At 38.8% G+C, this 23,844-nt stretch overlaps 1 protein-coding gene across 1 annotated transcript in view; it reads left to right on the top strand.

The window, feature by feature from the left end:
* Positions 1-1,380: 1,380 nt before the first annotated feature.
* The window catches only part of CUL1 (cullin 1), a 50,202-nt gene continuing 27,738 nt past the window's right edge, over positions 1,381-23,844 (top strand). Inside the window, exons 1-2 of the mRNA XM_032182644.1 lie at positions 1,381-1,445; positions 15,209-15,499. Of these exons, the coding sequence (XP_032038535.1) occupies positions 15,360-15,499 (140 nt within the window). The 5' untranslated portion in view covers positions 1,381-1,445; positions 15,209-15,359. The remainder of the gene's footprint in view (positions 1,446-15,208; positions 15,500-23,844) is intronic.

Here is a 23,844-nt window from a genome sequence, read left to right as displayed (position 1 = left end):
TGCTTAGCCAGAACTATTTCATTAGAAGAGCTGTTCCAATGACTTAGCTTATGTCCACTATACTAGGCTGTGCTGAAGTAAGGCGTTATTATACAGAGAAATATTTTTTCAAGCACTTAGGTGACTAAAGGCCATTAGCTTTGAGAAGGCCGATTTTTGAAAATTGTGTAAAGCTGGTGGAGCCAGGATGCAAGTGAAGCATTTTGCAGTGCAAACAAATGTTTCGTTTCGATTGCTTCCACATTTCTCTCTCTCTCTTTTTTTTTTTTTTTTTCTCACGAAGCTATTGTGCTTTCAGGGTTGATTTCTTAAGACTAGTGTAAATGATAAGACTTTTTTATTATTTCATTTGAGTTGCTTTACATGTCTTCTGGTATAATTCAGATCAGTATTTGATTTCATCTTGGCAGGGAAAATCTGCATGGTTTGTGAGGGTAGAGTACGGATGGCCTTGACTAAGCAAAATACTGAGGACTCGTCAATCCCATTCTCCTTTGCAGCACAATTCCATAAATATCTATTCCTGAGGACTGTGGAATTGTAAGACAGGACTAAGTCCAAAACACTACTTTTCTGAAACTTGCCTTAATTTTAGTATGATTTGCATCACCTATTTCACGGTGTTAAAACTGCAGTCCAGATGAAGGCGATGCAAACACTATGAGTTTGTACTTCATTTTGCATTAAAATTACCTATGCTAAATTTGTTCACAGATTGCAAATAAGTTCACATAACCATTTACCACTGCATCAGTCAGCCTTACGCACCTCCCAACCAGCTCATGACTGAGAAGTACATATATTTCAAAGAATTTCTACCCCGTTCTCTCTGCAGCGGTTTCCTGAGATACGTATGTTTTTTAATTCATGATTATAGAAATATTTCTAACCATCTTTAGTCATTATGACAGTCGCACTTTAATTGCCGTCTAAGTTATCACTTCAGCGAAGCTAATGACTCTTGATGCCACACAGACGAGAGCCTCTCAGCTTAGTTTATTAACGCCAGACAAGGACCCTGCCTGGCACAACTTCAGCACTCGTTGGAGCTTCGGGTACTGTGTAATTCAGCACCGCCTGGGACAAGCTGGGAGCCAGAGCTCCGGATAAATACACAAAACACCGGCCGTTTGCTGGTGGACGGGCGAGAGCCCGGACCCTTCACACCGAGAAGCAAGAGGCCGGTGCTGCGTCGGCGGGGCCCTCGCGGTGAGCCCCGGAAGGAACGCGGCTCGCGGGCCCAGGCCCTGCCCGCGGGGCTCCTTCCACCGGGGTGCTGCGGCCGGGCCCTGCCGGGACCCCGAGGGGTGGGGCGGGCCGGGGCGGCGCCTGGGCGCTCTCCGGGCCGCGGCGCGCCGGGGGGAGGCGACGGCGGCGGATCCGGGCCCGGCGGAGGCGGAAGGGGCGGGCGGCCGCGGCCTGACTCTGCGGGACGCGCGATGCTGGTGAGCGCGAGGAGGCCGCGCCGCTGTGGCGCAGCGAGGCCGGCGGGGAGGCCGGGACGGGCCGGCAGGGGGGAGGCCGGCGGGGAGGGAGGCCCCGCCGGGACGAGCCGCGCCGAGGCGGAGCGGGGCCCGGCCACCGGCCACGCCGCGGGGAGCAGCGGCAGCGGCGGGGGAGGCCGGGCCCGGCCGCCTTTCTTCTCCCCGGCGCGCAGCGAGGGAGAGAGGGCGGCAGGCAGGGAGGAGGCGGCGGCGGCGCGGGGATCCGGCCGTGCCGGGCGGGGAGGCCCGGGGCCGGGCGTTGTAATGCGCGGAGCCGGCGGCGGGGAGCTGCGGGGGCCGGGCCGCCCCGCGGGGCCCTCCTGCAGGCCCCGGCCGTGCCGTGCCGGGCTGGGCTCGGCCCAGGCCTCCGCTCGCTCGTCCCGAGGCCCCTTGGGCTCCTCCTGCGGGCTGCCCGGCCGCCGTTTTCCAGCGTTCAGCCGCCTTCGCTCCTCTCGCCGTGCCCCAGCCGGCCCGCAGCCATAGCGGCGCTGGCGGCTGCCCGGGAGCTGTTGGCCATGCCCAGAGAAACCCTGCTGTGCCCCCAGCGCCCTGGGGTCTCCCTCGGAGTACTTCCTCCTTGTCCCCTCCCCCGGGTCCCCTGGCAGTCAAGGACTGTGTGCTGGACTTTCCCTTGTTGCCTCCTGCGGTTGTGGCCCTCCCAGGGAGGGTGCCCCCTCAGATAACCTTTTATCTGTTTGCTTGTTGATGTATTTATTGCCTCCACCCGGATGGCTAGTCCTGCAGTTTTCTGCCATTGCAACTAATCGCCTCATTCATCTCCCAGTAACTTTGTCTGCCACTGAAAGCTGACTGTGTCCTTACTGGGATACTTTCCAATCCTTCTTATTTCCTCTTCAATCTATATTCCTTAATCATCATTGTTCCCTTATTGCTTTTCCTCTTTCGGTTTTGTTCCCCTCAGTAACTGTTCCCGCACCATGATTTTTTGCCCTTCTGATCTTACTTTCTTGTCATTAAAACCTTCCTTCTGATCTCACCTAATACTCTTTCCCTTTGACATATTCCTTTCCTTTGTGGACTCATGCTGTCTCCCCCACTTTGTATTTAAATCCTCCAGCAGTGCCTTTGAGGAGAAAGGAATTTAACCCTAGATTATCTGTACACTTGTCAGTAAGCACTAGGAGGGCACAGATTACTTACTTGTTTTACCTTTTTTGTTTTCATTTGTTTGTTACTGGCTTCCTTAACAACCTTTTTCTCCTATATAGTGTTCACATATAGTCATGTGCCTTCACCTTAATACACACGTACCCTGATTCTAGTGTAGAAGAAACTTCTGTCATAGGCTTTTTCTCTCAGTCCTGCCAAAAGGCTCTCCATGGGGACCAGAGATACCCAGTGGCTGTGTGCCTTAAATTAGGCCAAATATTGTTTGTAGTACTGTACTGTGAGTTGGTACTTGGTTGATCTGGGTGCATTTAGGAAACATTTGCTTTGGGGAAGTGGTAAGATACTTCTTAAGTGACAAAGTACATAGTTCTTACCCCAGATATGCTTGCAGTTAACAGCTGCGATGTTGTGTGGTGATGGTTAGGAGTCTGTGTTGCACTTAAACTTAATGTGTCTGCTGGCGACTACTGGAAAACAGGCTTTTCCCTCTGCTTTGTGATTTCCCCTGTTTCTCAGTATTTTTTGCCAAATTTTTTGTTTTATGTCTGGCTTAATTGCTTTGGTTAAGACTGGTTACGTTTCATGATCGTACTGTTGTAATATATATGAAGTGCGATTTAAACACCGAAAATAGCTGCCCCAGGGAGGTGTGGCAAATACGTTGAATCTTGAGAGTACTTTGTACACCTAACTTTAGAATCCAAGTTTGGTGTCTAATGTTAACAGCTTGTTCTTGTTTTTCTCAACTGCGTACACACAGATCCTAGTAACTTGACAACATCTCAGAGCAACTAACTAGGCTTCTGATCTGAACTACCCCTCTAGAGGAAACTTTTTCCATTTGTTGATCCAGGGATTGTATAGAGAATGGTTTCATAGTTTAGGCACCTTAATTAGTTAATACTCACCCCACTGCTCAATTGACAAAACAGTTGCACTGCTTTAACTAAATTATTCTTCTTTTGCCATAGTCCTTTTCCACTGGTTTAAACTTACCTTATATTTTGGGCCTGTTACTTAAACTGTGGGCATGAGAAAATTGCATTGCTCTGATTTAAATCCTTTAAATTATTTTAAGCCACATTGATATACGCCCTTAGTTGGATACTGATTTGAGGGTAGTTTTTTTGAATTTAGCTTATTCTCAGTCTTGGTGTAATGTTTTATATTCTAGCTGTGCTGTTACAAAGGACCAATATTATCTTTGAGGAAGTTATCTCAGTTATTCAGCTTAAAAAGTGTTTTCTTACAATTTATATGTGAAGATCTCTGAGTATTGCTTTTCATCTGTTATCTTTGTCAAGTAGTGTCTAGTTTTGCATAGTCACACTTATTTCAGTAGAGCCCAGTTTAATGATGAGTCACATCCTGGGTGTCAGTTTTTATGTGGATTGGATATACCTGGCGTTTTCTGAGACTGAATTTTTTTTTTCTAGTTTTCCTAGCAGAAGAAGCAGCTTTAAAGATGTCTCACTTGCTGTTATGCCACTTCTAACATCCAAAATATGCATTGTGAATGCAAAGACTGGGGATTGCCAGTATGCTATAGGTGGATAATGATGTCATGTGTACTATACTTTTCAACCAGGATTTTCTAACTTGCTGAGGGCAGAAGCAGATTAAAATGTAAAGTGGTTGGATCATGGCTGTGCCGCTGTACTTACCATGTTGTATTAACCTGGTTTGTCTGCTCTGAGGAGAAGGGGCAGGTGCTGAACTTTAGCAGGTCTGTGTCAGGAGGACGTGCATGGGCAGTACCAGCAGCGTCTAGGTTAGTACAGTCTTTGTGCTCCACAGAGCTCAAAGGAAGATAGAGCATGGAAAACTTGGAAGTTCAGCTGTTACGTAACTTGTAGCCTTACGTGGATGTTCTTTGTGTGCTTTAGGAATGCTTGAACTTGTTCTAAACTGACTACGTATGTACTAGCATTGTTTTTTTGGAAAGGGCAAACTTATAAACTTCCTAATTATTGTATTTTTTCAAGGTAATCTCCAACAACCATTTCCTTACATGGAACCAACATTTAGAGGCCTAGGTAAAAGTTGTAACCTTTATAGGGTGCAAGCAAATTTTAAAAAAATTGTTGTTGAGATCATTGAGTTTCTCTTACTTGCTAAAGGGAATTCATTAGGGAAGAGACATAGCAAGAAATTTGAATGGTTGGAATTGGAAAATTACAGAGAGCTGTAAAACATATCTTCATTTGGATTATTTTTTTAAGTCACTTGCAATTTTATTTTAAGAGGGTTTTTAAATGGAAGAACTACTACAGATTGACTGTTGATGGTTCTACAAGAATGCAGTTCCAGCCTTTTACAGACAGGATTAAATAATGTGGTAATAAAGCTGTCCTGACCTGATACGCACCACTATAGTGCAGTAACTCACAGCCTTACTTTAATGTAACTACAGGGTTGGAACACTGTTAGATTTAAACACTTCCTGCATTGCGAGTAGATATATGGGGTTTTAATCAGGGATTAGTTGCAGTGCAGCTGGTAAGAAAACACTCTTTTAGCACATAATCCATGTTCCAGTGGGTAATTTTCAGAGTTCTCTTTTCACCCACAGAACCTCTGATGTTAGAGTCACAACAGCGAACTGATTCACATTGTGATGTGACCTCTTCTTATAAATGATTCTGGACAAGATCAAAAATACACATTTTTTAACCAAATATTTATTACATTCCACTTTATTTAATGTAACACTTCTCAAGTCGTTCTTTATCTAAGAACCTTGAAAAAATGGTTAAAAAATGAAGCTACTGTGAAAATAAGAAAATAATGACTCCACTTTGTGGTTCAGGAAACTGATAGAGAATCATATCCTGTGGCAACCCTGTTGGGATTTCTTGTATTTTATTCTCAAGATGCCCCTACCTTTCTTGAATAAACAATATAATTTTGATGTGGTGCTCTTCCAAAAACTAACACAAAAAAGAGAAGATTAATCTCTTTTTTTTCTTCTTTCCCTTTGATTTTTCTGCCTTTGCAGTCAGGAGGTTCACTGTTGTAGGTTGGTCTGGCAGGTACGTGGCATTGCTTGAAATCACTACTAAGAACAAAGGATCAAATACATATTTTCTCTGTAAGATCTTCCTAGTTGTGCAGTAGGTTCCAATAGCACTTCAATACCCTTGACATCTGTTCTTTATTAAATTAGAAATACTGAGAGGTGATATAAAATGCTCGTTGACCTTGGTTTCATTAGATTGGCGCTGGTTAATGTTGCTCTGTCTCATACTTTGTGTTACTGTGAAGGAGAAATTTAAACTTTTTTATCCTTGCAGAGGACACTGAGGATTGAAGGCTTTTGCAATGTGGGCAGCTTCTCACTCTGCTCTGGTAATGTAGTGGTATTTGGAAAACACAGATGTGCTTCTCTTCTCCTGTTTTCGTGGAGGTACTGGTCATCTCAGTTGTGTTTGAGTCATTAGCATACAAGGTAGACAAAAAATAGTGCCAGGATCCTTTTTAAAAATAAAGCAGGAAACTGAGAATTTGGATTGTTAGGAATTGAATTTCAGCCATAGCTGAACTCGAGAACCTCTTGTTTGTATTTTTAATTCGCAGCTGATGTAACTTGGCTTTTTATTGTTACGTGTTTTAGGTTGGACAATGTCTCGATGCTGATTGGAATTCAGAAACAAGGCTAATGGTGCGACCTTAGTTCACCCTGCTTTGCTCTGTAATTTAAACTTAATTTCATATGTAAATTTGCAAGCTCCTCTAGTGTCACAGCAGTGGAAACTATCATCTGGAAATTTTATCTTAAGTTTGGAGGACTTAATTTTAGATGGGGGAAGAAGAAGGGTTATAGGAAACTGCTTTTGTTTTGTTAGGCACTAGTCTTTCTATCTTGCTTTTTGTGGTAATAATATCGCAGGCAAATGTTTTGCTTGCTTCTGGGTAGTCAAGGGAGAATTTTTTTTCACTGTACAATTTAAAATACTCTTCTTAAGAAAATGCAGATATTTTTAAAACAGTCATTCTCTTACTGTGCAGGTATTTTTCCAAAGTTTTACTGTCTCTGAAAGTGTGCCTCTATGAGAGTGCCATCATTAAGAGGAATAGCGAAACACCCAAATGTATGTGCTTAAGCAAATTAATTAAAATTGATTTTGTTAAAGCAAAGCCTGTACTAATACCTAAGACTTCATGGTGCGAGCTAAATCAACAAGAAGTGGGATTTAATAGTGGCTGCTAGTGGTGCACAACAATTTTAACTTCTACAAAGTTAAGTTGTTTCACTTCTGTACCAGCCATACCTGTTGCAGTTATTGGGAGTCAAAACTGATTAAAAAATAGCTCAAGACAATGCTGAGTTTATATGAAATTCCCTTTTTGTACAGTAGAAATTCTTTGCTATGAGGAGATTAGATTTAGGGTTTTCACAGTTCAGATAAGTTACTTGAACCAGAACAGTCATGTATGAATCCCTTTTTAGGCCTTAATGAGAAGCATTCTCAGTCCTTTTCTTGCTATCTCTGGAAGTAACTAGCTATGCCTTGTCAATGTCTAGGCACCTGGAATGAACTAAACTTTACTCTTTTTTTGTGAACAGTGTTCACAGCACTGTACCCTACTGGAAATGTGCATTGCTAGCAGATACATCAGTGCATGTAATGTGGACGTAAGGTTAGGCTGGGTTCAAATATAGAATGTAGGCCTGTTTGGGGGAGCAGCTTTTGCATAGCAGTGTCTTTTGTCACATGCAGGAGATAAACAAGTAAGTGCAATGTTCTTTCATTTTGTTGACTGTTTTAACTATATGAGTTGGAGTTCTCATTGCTTCTGAATGAAAGATTAGTAGGAAGGTTAACATAGGAGGAAACTTTCCAGTATTTAAGCCATGCTCTTGCGATATATTTGATCATCTGAAAACTTCAGACTGTTATAAGTTAGTGTGGCCATAATTGTTATTTTTAAACTGAACTTACAAACTGCATTACTTTGATTAGTTGAGCTCTTGCAAAGGTAAAAAGATCAAAGGTGCTGTGAAATTAATAAGCTATTGGGAAGAGATTCTACCCTGAACTGTCTGACACTTGCTAACATTAGTCCTTGCTAAAATTAGATAAGAATCACCGCTGTCCAAGAGCAATGTGAAAATTTTGCATACAAACGTTGTTACAAGTGAAAACTGCTATTTGACTATTAACAGGTCAGTATGAAATCATGTACTGTGGTACACTAAATTCTGTTATGATGGAGAGAGATTTGTTGGCATTTAGAGACTCGCCCTGAAGGTTCTGACAGAGGTGATACTGTGACTGCAGTGGACTGTAAGTTCAGACCAAGATTTTCTGGGTAGAGATCTATAGGATCACATTGTTCCAGCTTATGCAGTTGGTTTCAGGTAAAGTTTTGATGGCAAGTAAGAGCTCTCAGGAAATCAGTTCATGTAAGAATTAGCTGTACGAGGTCACTGGGGTCTCTAGGCTGGCCCAAGATAATTCAGAGTTTCCAAAGTCTTCTGTGCTTGTTCTTGCTAAATTGAATTCAATACAACTTCCCATTGCTGATTTTATTTTGTAAGAAGAACAAGGTGCCTTATTCTGTCTTCTGCTAGGCATATTGAGTATCTAGGATTGTGGTTTTTTGACTTCTCCACCCTTGTTTCCCTTTATTGCATCTTCCAAACTGATTCAAGAAATGTAATTTGATCCATGTTGTCCATGAAGGTGTGTGTGTTAGAATATTCTAATGTTTCTCTTCTGGTATTGATGTAATTTTTGGAATAACCTGTAACTTTTTTTTTTTTTTCAATTGTTGTGGATTGATTTTGCTGAGACACAGTGGAAATGTCTGCTGTAGACAGATTCTTCAGATTTTGAATAATTACACACATGTAGTGTGTGTGAAGTGCTAAGGACACCATACTTGTTCCTAGCCTTGCTGTAGGGATTGGGTTATTTTACATGTGTAAACCACCTGCCTATTTTAGTGACGTAAAATACTTCTGGACAGAAATGTCAATATCATAAAATGTTGTATGCAGGACCATGGTTCAACTAAGCTGTTATGTTATAGTTTTGAGCTCATAATGGTAACCTCCACTGAAGTCAGGTAAACACAAAATAATTCATTTGGAGGCACATAGTTTTAGAAAATGTCTTTGAAATCATAAATTGTGAGTGCAAGTGATCATAGAGACAAAATAGAATTATTTCTCCTTCCTGTTTCCACCACATCAAATCTTAATATGTGCCAGAGTGGAGGCCATGTCCTTTAGGGTTTGAGAGATGTTTAACTTGGAAAAAAAAAAGTCCAAGAAACAGATTATATAACTTTTAAAGACAGAAGTAAAAGGAGAAAGTGAAGAGAATTTTTTAAGTCTCTGTCCTACCTCCCCACAAGCCAATGCTTGTGTCTGTTTCACAATGGAGATTCTGTCTTAACCTCCCTTTACCTCTAGTTAATCTGTATATTGTTCTCGGCTCTGTGCTTTGTGTTTTCATGTCTTTCCAAGGAGTTTGTGCGTACATGACTTCAAAAGGAGCCCTAAGACCTCTTTGTAGGATTTTGCAACATCCTATCTGTGGAACTGCCCATGTTTGGTACGAGGGATATAAGAATAATAAATTGACAGCTTTGGTTATGAGAGAGGCTTGGTTTGTTTTTTGGTAAGTTTAGCCTTGGTGTAAAGCGATAGGCATGCATTGTAAGGCAAAATCTTGCAAAGTAGTTTGATGTGGTAATACTTCAGGGGCACTTCAATTATTGTGATTTCAAGTTTATTGTAGCTGGAGTTAAACCAGCGTGCAATATCTTAACTCATTTTTAAAATAAGTACAAGATCAAGCAAATAACTACCATGTTAGAATAAAGGTAGTGTTTAATGTCCTTCTGACTGTGTCTTTTGAAAATACTTCGTATGTTGTTCAGCTGTATTGCATATCCCAGGTAAATAACTTAAATAGTTGCCTCAGCTCGGTGTAGAGGAGGGCAGAACTGGTTGGGAACCTTTTTGAGAGTTGCTGCTGTTGTTTTCAAGAAACATCTGTTGAAATTCTGGATCAGACAAGCTGAAATGAAAGAGGGCAACAGGAGAGCAGGGTAAGATAAGACAGAAATTGAGCTGGAAAAATGGGGATGAAAGTGTATGGCAAGAGGAATTTCACCTTGCATTTGTACGTGTGTGGCTGTATTAAACTTACTACTTTTTCTTGTCTTTTGAAGCCAAAGATTAAATGTTTATTATGCTTTATCCTTCAAGCACAGAGGGCTGTTCTGTTGCTTTTAGTGGTTATTTAAGTGAATGTGGTCACTACACCAATTTTTACCAAAGATAACAAACTGTAGTTAGTGTCCAAATGAACTTTTGATGTATTTTTATTACTTGCAAAATTTCTTTCATCTTTAGAAAATGAATTTGAGGTGTATGGGGGGAAAGCTTTGACTTCAGTATATGTTTGAAAATTTTGGAAACCTCAATAACGTTGAAGTCTTTGAACTTTTAGAATAAGTTATTAGAGTGGTTTCCCCCTCCACTCTGCACTGGTGTGGCCACACCTTGAGTACTGTGTGCAGTTTTGAGTGTCACAGTATGAGAAAGGCATAAAGCTGTTAGAGAGTGTCCGAAGGAGGGCAACGCAGATGGTGAAGGGACTGAAGGGCAATATATATGAGGAGTGGCTGAGGTCCCTTGGTTTGCTCAGCCCTGAGCAGAGCAGGCTGAGGGGAGGCCTCATGGCGGCCTGCAGCTCCCTCACGAGGGGAGCGGAGGGGCAGGCGCTGAGCTCTGCTCTCTGGGGACAGCGACAGGACCCGAGGGGACGGCATGGAGCTGGGACAGGGGAGGGTCAGGCTGGGGGTTAGGGAAAGGGTCTGCACCCAGAGGGTGGTCGGGCAGTGGGACAGGCTCCCCAGGGAAGCCGTTCACGGCACCGGGTCTGTTGGAGTTCAAGAAGTATTTGTCCAACGCTCTCAGACATGCGGTATGATGTTTGGGTGGCCCTCTGGGGACCCAGGAGTTGGACTTGATGATCCTTGTGGGTCCCTTCCAACCAGGATTTTCTATGATGACTTTAATGGCATTTGTTTCACCGTAGCTTATTACTGGAATCAGACAAGGGTTGACTTAGAAATGGATGAGGGATTACTTAGATGTGACTGAGTTTAGGTGCTGTGTATTTACAGGTCTGCCAGCTTTTTTTTTTTTTCTTTGTAAATTCTTACTGAGTCAAGAAGCTATCAACTTTGAATTCTATCTGTACTTGTTTTTACTGTTATTGAAGTAAACTATCTTTTAAATCTGTAGTTTAGCAATGCATGGTTATGAGAGGACAATGGGTGGAGCATAGGCTGTATAGCTGTGAAGAAGAAAGCTATATTGTATTCAGACATCAAAATAAGGTGGCAACTCCAGCATATAGCTTGAGATACTGTAGTCAGGTGTCTTTTATTGTGTTGTTGTTGTTGTTGTTTTTTTTTTTTTTAAGATAATCTCTGAAAATTAACCCTGCTTTCTTTGTATAGACCTAATTCAAGATACGCATTGTTTTCCTTATATGGGGTAGCTAAAAGAAAGCTTCTTAGGTCAGCAAAAATGAATGATGCCATTTTTAAGTGAGATCTCATGCCTTGTATATGAGGTGTGTTCTTCTTCCAGTACCCCAGTAACAGAAGAGGAGAATAGTGTTTCCTTCTGTCCTTTGAGGGCATTGTTCTAAAGGTTGTGGAGAAATATTACTTCTTTTTGATGTTGGTATAGGCAGAAACGACTAGGTTCTTTGACAGTTCTGTTTCAATTGTATTGCTGGAAAGCAGGGTTAAAAAGTGGGCTGTTGAAAACTGTCATACTGCTGCATAAAGTTGTCTGTATCAGCTGGAAACTGCAGAAGTAATTTTTTATGTAATTATCACTGGTCCTGGAGACATAATGCAATCTGTATTTACTGGTCCAGAGCTACTGAGCAGGTGGTGTAACTTGGGCAGTGGTCCTGTCTTTGAACTGGTCATCAACAGAACATTTGCTTTGTGGTTGAGCGAGAAGGTAGGTACAGTGACAGTCAGTTCAAGTTTGGCTTATACACACTCCTGCTAACATCACTTCCAAAGGTCAGAAATCTTACTGACGAAAAGCTTTTGAGCTTTCAATTCATCTGTAGCCATGTTTGGCTCTTGGGAGGGCACCTTGCTTTTGGAGGTTGCACATAGACTGAGCTCTGGGAAATGGCTAAACTCTTGTTCTTTGTTATAGTCTCTGCATTTATTACTTTGTTTTCTATCCCCCAAAGCAGTGAGGATTGCAGCAATGAATTTTTGTTGTTGTTTTTGTACAATGCTGAAAGTCAGAGTATTGTATGATAGCAGGGGGCGTGCATGGTGTCTGTTATGTAAGTTCTAAAAGCTGAAGCCTCTTTAGCTAATGAGAGCTGTTGCAGAAGTGCTATAGATGTCTTATTGTCCCTTCTCTTTATTCTCCCTTGTAAATGTAGTGATAAGGACCATGGGTAGTGAGACACAGTGTAATTAGTGTGGACCAGACTTTGTGAGGTTTTGTGTGCATGAATCACAAAAATAATTTTGAAAATTACACTTATCCGTAGCAGTGAAATAGAACTTCATATTTTCCCTGGGTGCTTGTGTGTAATAATAACTGTTATGCAACAAAGCCTAGTTTTCCCTTTCTCTCCATACATGTAACACCATCTTAGTTGAACAAGTAAGTGCAAACATCTGCTTTTATAAATATGGTTTTGTAACTATTCTTATTCAGTGAAACTTCTGTTATTTAATATATTAATAATTCCCTTTCCATTTTTATGCGTATGAATAAATCTGAAAAAAAAAAGTAGTTTGGATCATTATTCATCTGTTGTGTTATTTACCAACTGTGTTAACTAGTAACTAGAAGAAGTAAATGTTTTGAATCTATGCAGTTAGTGATAGGATAACATTCCATAGGAAGTTAGTGATATGATGCTAACATTCTGTAGTTACGCCTCTAATTGTAAAATTCAAATTGAAAGATAGTCAAAGGATGGTGATGTAATGTCACATACAGTAGGAATTACTGTTTCTAAAGAAAATGTATTTATATGTAGTGGACTGGATGAGAAAACAAAATGGAAATCAAAACTAAGTTCTTTCTTTGTGACATTTTTTGTTAATGGTTGCATCTTGACTTGCTCACAGAGGTTATTTTAGGGAGATACTAGGGAAAATCAGTACAGTGTGAATGAGGAACGCATTGATTTTTAAAAGATTATGGAAGAAGGCAGCATTTGTAGATGCACCAGGGTATGTAACAAGATTAGGAAGTGCTTCATTAGAGAAGTTATATATTTCTGTCATACATACATAACTGCATCTGTTAGGCCACTGGTTACAACAGGCTTGCGTGGAACGGTGATGTACCCTTACTGGCACCTAGAGAGACACCAGAGCAAAAACCCTGGGTGTTGCTTCTTTCTGCGCCTTGTCTGGGAAGGGACCTTGTCCCACTCGTGAATTGTAATAACAGTTACTGTATTTTCTTTGACCTAATAAGGGGTTGGTCTTTTCTTGTGAACTTTTATACATGAGTGAAGTGTTCTGTATTAGTTACACCAAAATATTTTTACTAAAATACGTTGTAATTCTGGGCTGCTTGCTTTTTACAGATTAGTAAAAGCATCAGGGTCAGTTACGTTTTACAGATCCTGATAGAGAAGGAGAGTTGGTAGGCTGGTAACTATGTCCTCTCTTGCTTGTGTGGAGAGTTGAAGTAGTAGGGAACCAAAAAGTTTCTTTTCTCTTGGATTCAAGAGAGAAAGTTAATTTTGTTGCTTTGTATTGCAGTGCTGACTTAGGGTCATAGTCCAAGGTTGTGGGTGTGTTACATGCACTTCAGACCATGGCCATTCTCCTGCAGTAAGAAGCGAGCAGCCACTTGTGGACCTTTGTTCTTCCTGGTGTTCATTGCTAAGTTGTGGAAATCCCATCACTTTTAGTTTCGTGGCAAGTTTGTTTTCCAGAAATGAAATACCAATAAGGTCTGATCTGTGTGATCTGTTTTCCAGTGCAGCATGGTGATTCACGTGCCTCTAACAATCAGTTTGCTGTAACTACAGAAGCACAGAACAGCAAAGTTAAACTTTAAATATACATTTTATAAGATACATATATTGATTGTATTCTCATTTTTCTGTCCTGATCTTCCAAGTAATTGTTGCTCATGTTAAAAGAAAAAATAGCTACAGAAGCAGTTTCTCTGATTGCAGCAAGTACTGTCTCATTTTGCAGATTTACATCATCTAAATAATTATACATGTTTTTTACTTAGAATTTGAGATTTAAATACTTGTGGGTGATGGATAGTAAATGACTATGAGGAATGTTAACTTGCGTGTTATTTGGGTAAGGACTGATTTGCTGACTGAAAAAACTGAATGTTGTGTGTTCCCCTTTCCCAATAATTTGCAGGGGGAGCAGACAGGTAAGGTGTGATATTATCTTTAATCTTGAACTGTGGAATTTGGAGTGCAACATACAAAGTCTAGAAGTGGCTGTGATGAAGTACCTATGATGTATTTTAGATCATGGAAGTATATCTTCATCTTCCACTGCTCAGAGGTCAAAAACAAATAACAGGATTTATCAGGTCTTGGCACATACTATCCTTGAATTTACAGAAGGATTCACTTGGCCCTTTGCCAGCAGACTCCATTACAGGACAGGTTTATCATAGGGCTGTATTCTTTTTTTTTTTTTTTCTGTAGAAACAGTGCAAAGAGTAATGATATGTTTCACTGTGTTTTGAGTATTACAACATTTCAGTGAATGCACTCTAGGGTAAGCTGATCCTGATTTATTACAACTTGATTATTGTGGATTATTTTTTAATCATGTTACCTCCTTTGTCACTCTAGGAAATCTTCTTAATTTGGTTGCTACAGAGGATGAGCCATATTAAAATTGCAAATAAATTCAAAGGACTTGTAAAAATGGATCTTTATTCTGTGCATTCAATTAGTTGTTCTTTCTTCTGACCATTATTGACTGCATGTTTTCCTGCTCATACAATGACATTCAAGGAAGTGATGTTATTTTACTTAACACAGAAATTAATGTAAGCATGTATCTACCAAATACAAAATGCTCTGCTCCCAAAATACCTTGGACTTTCAGATTATCTGTGATAGAATCTCGAGTCTAGAAGAGTTTAGTGATATAAAAGAAAAATAATGGTATTAGATACCTTGTGGTTATCTTGGCTATGTATCATGGTGTTGTTAAACCATGAGTTATCACAGAACCATAAGTTGGTGTCAAATATTGGAGGGAGGAAACACTTCATGGCAGGATAGTGTCTGCTTCTTGGAACAATTATTTCTATTACATTTATTATTAGTGTTAGGTTTTTATTGTCAACTGTGCTGACAGAGGTACCTATACGCTTTGTACAGATCTGGATACTAACAGTTGCATGTTGTAGTGAATTGCTGAATTGCAAAATTAAATTCTTTTGGTTCTGGATCATGGGTATCTCGTGTAAATGAAAATGTACCAAAGAGATCACTAATTTTACATTTTTCATTCTAGTGCTAATGAATTTGATTGGACAGTTTTGTAATATATGCATCTTTTTTTTCCTTTTGCAGATTTTCTTCCTGGGAAGCCTTGCTGTTTGCATATAAAGAATATCTTAGAGTTACTGCAACTGAATTTATAATGTTGCTTTGCTTGTGACTCTGATGGAGGAATAACCAGATCTCAGGCTGCTGCACTGGAAGACTTCACAGGAAATACAAAATGTCATCTAATAGGAGTCAGAACCCGCATGGACTTAAACAAATTGGTCTTGACCAGATATGGGATGACCTAAGAGCTGGAATTCAACAGGTTTACACCAGACAAAGTATGGCAAAATCCAGATACATGGAACTCTACACGTATCCTAGCATCTAAGCCAATTAGTACTTTCATTCTTTCATTGTTGGTAGATGAAAAATATTTTTTTACATTTTTAAATTTAAAATTGCTTCGTAAGTAGTTGATTTAGTGATGTTTAAGAATATATCAGCCTTTTCTGTTTAATGATCAGCCATTTCTATTTATTCTTTCTTGCAAGTAAGCAGAAAGACTTATTGTTCTGGAAAACTCTTCGTTATGTATATTTCTGAATTTCAGGTTTGATTATGATTATTTGATAGAGCAGATATTTAATTTTTTATTATTTTTTTTTCCTTTATATGTTAGATTTTGGCATTATTTTTTGGGTGTGATTTGTAATGTCCAGTTACCTTGAAAAATTTTCTCTTGTGAACTTCAAAATAGTTCTTTAAGCTGAGTTGTTTTCATGATTTTTCCAGCTGGTGTGAGGATGCGCACAATGGATTTCTCTTGAATTGCTAATTTGTATCCAAGAGCTGTTGAAGTTTTCCAGCATCTCCTCTTCTGGAGATTGTTGCTGTGTTCATCCTTGTATGTGTAGCAAACTGCTACTTGGAAAGCTTCAGGAAACTTGTTTCTGTCAGGTAGTATGTCAGGATTGAGGTCAAGTAGTTGAAGGTAACTCCCAACCTCTACTCTGCTCTTGTGAGACCTCCCACCTGGAGCACCGTGTTCAGCTCTGGGGCCCCCAGCACAAGAAGGACATGGTTGTATTAAAGCGAGTCCAAAGGAAGGTGGTCAAAGGGCTGGAGCACCTCTTCTACGAAGACAGGCTGAGGGAGTTGGGGTTGTTCAGCCTGGAGAAGAGAAGGCTCTGGGGAGACCTTATTGTGGACTTCTAGTACCTGAATGGGGCCTACAGGAAAGCTGGAGAGGGATTCTTTGTCAGGGACTGTAATGATAGGACAAGAAATAATGTTTTTAAGCTAAAAGAGGATAGATTTAGGTTAGATATAAGGAAGAAACTCTACTCTGAGGGTGGTGAGGCACTGGCACAGGTTGCCCAGAGAAGCTGTGGATGCCCCATCCCTGTAAGTGTTTGAGGCCAGGCTGGATGGGGCCTTGGGCAGCCTGGTCTGGTGGAGGCATCCCTGCCCGTGGCAGAGGGTTGGATTCAGATGGTCTGTAAGGCCGCCTTCCAATCCAAACCATTCCATGATTCTGTGATCTTCGATCACTGATTTTTAAAGAGACTTGTGCCTCATCCTGTATTACATATTCAGTGCTTAATTTCAGGACGTTGTTTGGAAAGTGATAAATCCTGCTTTTGTGCCTTCTGTAAAAAGTGACATGCAGTTGGATATGACAAAGAACCACAGTAAGGTGAAATCTCTCACCTGTTCTATGTGCATCTGTTGGTCAGTATTCACTCTAAGAACCTTCTACTGCCCAGTAGAGTTAAGTACTGTTTAAGAAGGTTTTGGTAAAGCAAAGTGTGTAGACATATGACAAAAGAAATTGAATGGTTGTATGCATTTCCTTACTTCAAGTAATTGTGATAGTTTTCTTAATTTTTGGAGATTTTTAATAAAAGTTATTATTCTGATACATAAATTAATCTTAAAATTGTTATTGGCACTTATTTGGAATTGTGCCTCGAATTTTAGTCTATTTTTGTGAACTTATGTGAAGAGACAACTTTAAAAAAAAAAAAAAAAAAAAAAAATGCAAGGCAATATAAGTCAGTTAGTCCTGTGGTTCTCTGGACTTTCTAAGGAGACAGAAAAGTTTGTTTTCTGCATTTATAATCTCAGAGCAGGTGTGTAATCTTACAGGTGTGTATGCTTACAGAATCCATGCTCCAAAGTAGAAAAAACGCCCTGAGGTGTCTCTCGATTTTGTCTAGATTTTTTTGTTAGAGGCAGGAAGATGAAATAACATTTAGTTTAGGGTCAGAACTCTTCCCAAGACTTGAGATGACTGAAGCCTTGTGTTGCTAGATTCAGTGTTGTTCTTTACTGAACAAAACAAATCTGCAGAAGTTCAATGTTTGCAAGAAATCTAACATGTACTAGAACCTCTGAGGGATTTTTTTTTTTCTTTTGAGTCTTTAACATATTCCTGTGTGTGTGTTCTATCAAGCAGTTCAGCTGAAGACTAAATACCTGGTGTAATAATACTCTTGAAGCATCTACTTTTTTTCCCCTCTCCATCAGATGTTCTCAAATACTCATTGGATGAAGCTGTGAAAGGGATATCTTGTATATTAACTACTCATTTGCTTCTTGCTGCTTCAAGTGATTTGTTGAGCCTGAAATTTAGATGGATTTTGTTTCTTCCATGAGTGAATTCATTTGGTGAATAATTTTGGTAGTTGACTTTTATATTTATTTGTGGGTTAATTTAATAGTCTGGTACCTCAGAATATTTGACGCTGGTTAGGCTAGGAGTTCTGAATCAATTATCAAGATGATAATGCACTTTACATCCTATATCAAGTGCAAATGTTCAAAAGTTGTGCTTGAAAGAAGATTTATCCCCTTTTAGATGCAGTATGGGAAACATTTGATCAGTCATCACATACAATGAGTCTAGTAGATTGGCAGACTTTTCAAGAGGCTCTGAATAGCTGGGTTTGGAAAGCAAAACAGATGAGTTTCAGCAGAGTGTAAGGCCTGAAGATCAGCCTTACTTCTGAGAAGGCTGAATGTGACACCAGTTTGGAAATCTTGTGGAGTGGACAGTTCAGTCATTTCCTCATCCTTTTTTGTTGTGTGCAACTGCCTTTGCTTCTGTATCTGGTATTGAACTTTTAGCCAGCATTGTTTGGAGGTGTGGAAGTTCTTGTTGTGCTTTGTTAAAATGAATTTTAGAAAGTAGAGGAAGAGTTAAGCAGTTCAGACAGTTTGGACCTTCCATCCTATCTCTACTCATTCTCTTTATCCAGACAGTCCTTTTGTGAGACAGTGGATTCAATCTCTGAGTATAGTTCAGAGCTGGTATTTAAGTTTTTATATGCTTTCTTCTAGCAGGAGAATTAAAAAGTTGATTATTCTGGGTGTTTTCTAGATCGCAGAATATTGAAGAAGTAAACCAAGAGATCTTGTTTCTGAATGGTAGTTCTAAAGACTTCAATCCCTATTCTTTCAGATTCCTTTGTGCTTCTTATTTCAGGATGTGCTTTTTTTTTTTTTTTTTTTTTTTTTTTGGTCAAATGAGACCATTACCAAATGTGTTTTTTTTTTTTTTTTAGTGCAGCACATACTTTGTGATTCATTTTTGTCCTACCAGCTATGTCAAAGCACCTAACCAGAAGAGCAGTCCTTTAGAGAAGGTGTGATATTTTTATTTACTGCTCTTTGCACAGTTATGATGGATTGTACTGTAATTACTTTCTGATATGTGTTTTTTATTTCCTGTTGAGAACTTCCTTATAGAAACGAAATTATTTTAGAATGGTACTTGTTGTTTTCCCTCTTTTTTTTTTTTTTTTTTTTTTTTTTTTTTACTTTAGTGGTAATTAGTTTGGAGGCTGTTGGGAAAAGGACTAGGTTGTAAAAGTCAGTTCTGTAACAGTGAAGTTTGTGGAACAGTGGAGAAAAGCAGCAAATTTTGATATCACTGCACATGAAAATTTTCATGTCACTACCCATGAGAGGGTAGTTTACTGATAAGTTGTTCTGTCTCCCTTATACAAAGGGAAAATGAGCTCAAGCCACCGTTCTGCAACAAAAACAACAAAAGAGGAACCCCACTTGTTGCAATAAGTCAGGGAGTAGCATTACCAATGTATGCAGAGTATTGCTCCATGTCATTTGATCTATTTTTGATGCAACTGGCAGTGGGTCTGTCCAAGAAAGCACCATCCTTGCAAAGCAAGTCGTGAGCTTCTGAATTCTTGATGGAACACCTATTACTTTGTTTACTTACTAGAATGACTCTTATAAAAATACAAATAAGAACAAGTTGAATAAGTCACTTATCTTCATGGCTACCTCTTGCCAACACCCATCTGGCAATGGTAAAATATTTGTACATCTTCCATTTTACTATTATTTTATTACAGAAACTGTCAACAGTTTTTTAAACTAATTATTCGATAAGTCTGTGATTTATTTTCCTCAGATGAATTGGGATTTCCACGCATTCAGATTTAAATTCTGCAGTGGAGGGAATGAAAGGACTTTGTAACTTACCCTCTTTTATATATCCTAAACAGATACTCAGACCAGGTATTAGACTATCAGAAAACATTCATGCTAGTTCAATATGGTGCAGTAATTTTCACAGTGGCTTACCCAGAAAGCTAAATAACTTCTTGAAGTTACTCTTCCTAAAGAAGTCTTCAATTTACAGGTATGATTGATGAATGGAAAGCTCAGTGGTTCACCGTTATTTCATACCTGTGTACTTATTTGAAAACTCAAGATTTTTTTTTCCCTTAAACTGAAGCTCTTACTGTCTTACTTTACAGAACATAATCTGGGAAGCATTTATAGATTCTTTTTTAGGCAGTGCAATTATTTTGTACCTGTTGAACAGAGGAATCTTTTCGTTCAGTTGTAATGTTTAAGGAATATGTTCAGCTGGGGGGAGGAACTGTTTAAGGATTCTAGGCATCATTAATTTACTGTGAGTAAGATCTCAGTCTACGTGAAGTAGAGAGCTTAAAATGTTTTAATTGGTAATCGGACAAGTACTATGGAAGGTTTGATTGTTTTACTGAAAAGTGCATCTGCAGTGTTCAAATCAACTTTATTATATTATTGTCCCTTTATTAACAACTTGGCAATAATTTTTGAAAATAATTATATTAAGTATTTTAAAGTAAGGATAAATAAAGGTTAGGCTTTTCTGTCTAATTTCATCATTTTATGAACATTTTTCCCTTGTTTCTAAATTTGCTTACTGTGATTCAACTTTTTAAACTAGCTTTAATGAAGTGGTAGTTTTTGATTATCCATTGCATCATGTAATTGTACATCAGAAAAGGTTATTGTGGTTTTGTCTCAGATTTTAGCATGCAATAAGGAAAAAACATTATTATATACGCTGTAGTATATTTACATTCTAAAAATGCCAGATGACTCAGGATAATCTCCCTGTTCATAAAATAAAATATATAAATACATGAAACATGTCTTTGCCTGTGGATAGATTCAGCACCAGTAGAACGTTTTCCCCAAGGAGAATCATGAAATTATTGCTTCTTTTGCAGCCCTTGTCCTAATGGCATTTACTGAAATTTTACTGAAATTCTTGTAAGATTCTTTAGTTAAGACTTCTAATAAGCAGAAATACTTTAAAACTATAAGAATCTTTTATTTACTGATCGCGTGAATCTGCTGTTACTGGGCAGTACAACATCTTGTGTTTTTTTTTTCTTAATGTCCCTTATTCTTTCTGTACAGAAAAATATACTGGGATGCTAGAGTATGCAGTTTTTAAGCCTTAGAAACAGTTCCGCTTTCTTTTGAGATTCTAAGCTATCCGTTCACATTAATGGCAAATTGAGGTCACTCTGCATACATCAAAGCAGCCTCCACTGTGCTAGTAGTAATCCTGTTTACATTCAATATGATATTTCTTAGCATTTCTTGTGTGCAAGTTAGAGCTTACTTGGAATGTGAAGGTAGAAGTAAATGCACTTGTGGTACAAGTAAATGAATTTGTTTACACTTTTTGAAGGGTACACGTGGTTATGCAGAAATGTAGGTATAATGGTACAGTCTTGTGTATACTTATAACAATTGCTGCTTTGGTTTTGAAGAAGTGCAGAATATATTTATTTTAGCGTGATCAGTTCCTTCTTTATTCTCATCTCTGTGCTGATCACGTCCTGTTCTACTTGCTTTTAGTAACCAAGAATGTTCTGTACAAAATCAACTTCTGTCAATGCACAGAACTTTAAGCTTAACCTCAATTATAGTGGTTCTTACACATTGACATAAAGACTGTACGCTTTGTGTATGTATTTGAGTTTGAAAATCTGTGTTTTCCTTTTAACTCAGCACTTCTCTGCTATTTTTCTGGTTTTATGCCATGCAGATGGAAACAAGAAGTTGTCTATTAGTCTTTAGATGGCTTTTGCTGGAAGTTTCTCAGATCTCAGACTTTCATAAATGTATGTGAATTTGATTATGCATGGATTCTTACAGCAGCATGCATGGCTGATTCTGTAATAGGTCCTACATTCACTGCCTCAGTCTTTCCTTGAATATTCCATGGGAATAGCTTAGCAAAGCAGTAGTATGTCATATAAAGACTTAAATGTGTAATTGATCATAGAATAAATTGTATTGAAACTCAGATGGAGAATGTGTGGGGCTGGAGCCGGGGTGTTTTTTGTTTGGACTTTGTTTGAACTGCTTTGTGGAGTATCTGTAACCTTTCCTAACTGAATTGACTTAAAAATGGGCTCTTGCTGATACCTTCCTGAAAAGAATTAAGGCTTGTGGTTTTATTTTTTGGTCTTTTTTTTTGTATGGTTTTTTTTTTCCTTCTCATTGCTACTCCTCAGAAAGCTGAATTTCAGGTTTAAAGCACTTGTTCTGAAAAGTGGTTTGATCTTGGCAGCCTCATCATTTCAAAAACCTGTGCAAAATGTCATTAATCTGTTTGTTTGATGAGGTGTTAAAGTCATATAGACATGTATACTTCTCTCATAATTTTTATTTATGCACGAGATGGTTTTGTGAAATTCACCCAATGTAATCTGGACACATGAATTGAAATGACTTTAATCTGTCTGAAGGAAATGCGTAAAGCAGTTCTCTATTGAAAATGGTGAGCTGTACTGTTTTATTGGAGGTGGTTTTAGAAGAATACAAAATTTCCATAGCTTTTCCTAGCATTTTGTTGTTGTTGATGTTTTCAATACCTTTCTATATGTTGTTCTTGCATTACTGTTGTCAAAAATTTCCATTTTTCTTAATTATACCGAAGTATAACTAATCTGAACCTGTTTGTTTCGACCTACTCTTAGGGTGATGGCATTTGGCATAGAGTTAATTACTGATTTAGATATGTAAAATAGCAAATTTATGCTTTATCCTCATTATAAAGAGACTGAAATCAATAACAAAAACTCTGGTTAGAAGGTAGTTTGGATTTGTCTTCTTGTTGTAAAAGCTTTGCGGTTGTTTCTCTGCCATCAATAATGTAGCTTTGTGCTAAATTATATTATTTCTGCTTCCCTTTCACTTCCTTTTATTTTTACATATCTGTACTCCAGCTATGCTATTTTCATAGCAATATGGGAGAACTGTGGGGACCCAGCTGTGCTACTGAAAGGGGAATCAGTTATTAGCTCAGAAGCACAGCTTTCTTTATATGTTTAAAATTAGAAACTCATGAAACTAAGTAATTCACATCCATTGGTGTAAAGTCTGAGTGTTTTCCTGTTGTATAGAATTACAAAATTGATACTTGTCTTCCATATTTTGTCTGCATTTGCTCCTTGAGGAAAAAATGCCTCATGAAGTATTTTGGTACTTTTCTGGAGAAGGGGTTAGTTTAGAGGTGACCATAGCACTCTCAAGCTTACTGTTTTCATGGTGTACTTGTTCAAAAAGTTTATTCAGTACTACTGAGAGACTGTTTCATTTCCCCTGTGCTGACACAGAAATTTAGAACCTCTCAGCATATGATCTGGGAAAAGGAAAAATGGTTAGTTGTCATGGCAGTCGCTTCCTCAAATCCACACTGACTGTCTGCATGAACTCCTGTCCTACTAGAAAAGTAGGTGGCAAGGATGGATATTAAGCCTTCCAGGTGCATTTTGTTTGTCAGGATTGTTTCCTTCAGTAGGTATGTTGTACAAAGCCATGAATTCATTATGAAATGGTAGCTGCTCTGCTTCAGAAACTGAGTAAAGGTTGTTTTAAAAGCAGCGTAAATTGTATTGAAGACAAAGATGGTAAAATTAATTTTAGTCTTTGAATGCTTCTTGAATCACATTTTAGAGAAGAATAAAGTTTTGAAAGATTTTTCATCTCAACTTACACAATACTGAATAAATTTACAAACTTGCTTTTCGTCTCCTACCTCAAACCTTAATTTAGATACATAAATCTAATTCCTCTTTCACTATAAAGATGACATAAAGATTCATCTAATCCTTAAGATGGTTTGTCTGCTTGCTGAACCAACCTTGAAGTTTAGAAGTCAGAAGGTTTGGGTGCAATGCAACTTCACTGTAGTGTAAACTATTGATAAATTAATTTCTCTGATTGTCGTAATATGTGAATCACTATGCAGAACTGTGAAAACATCCACAGAAATGTTTCGTAATAGACATTTGGTATGTACTTGACTTCCAAAGTACAAGGCAGTTGAAGGGGATTACTTTGCTTTCTGCAACCAAGAAATATTTTTATACCATTCTTCTTGTGATTCTCAGATG

The sequence above is a fragment of the Aythya fuligula genome, chromosome 2 (genome assembly GCF_009819795.1).
Source record: "Aythya fuligula isolate bAytFul2 chromosome 2, bAytFul2.pri, whole genome shotgun sequence".
Classification (NCBI taxonomy): Eukaryota; Metazoa; Chordata; class Aves; order Anseriformes; family Anatidae; genus Aythya; species Aythya fuligula.
This window is presented reverse-complemented; position numbering and strand designations above follow the sequence as displayed.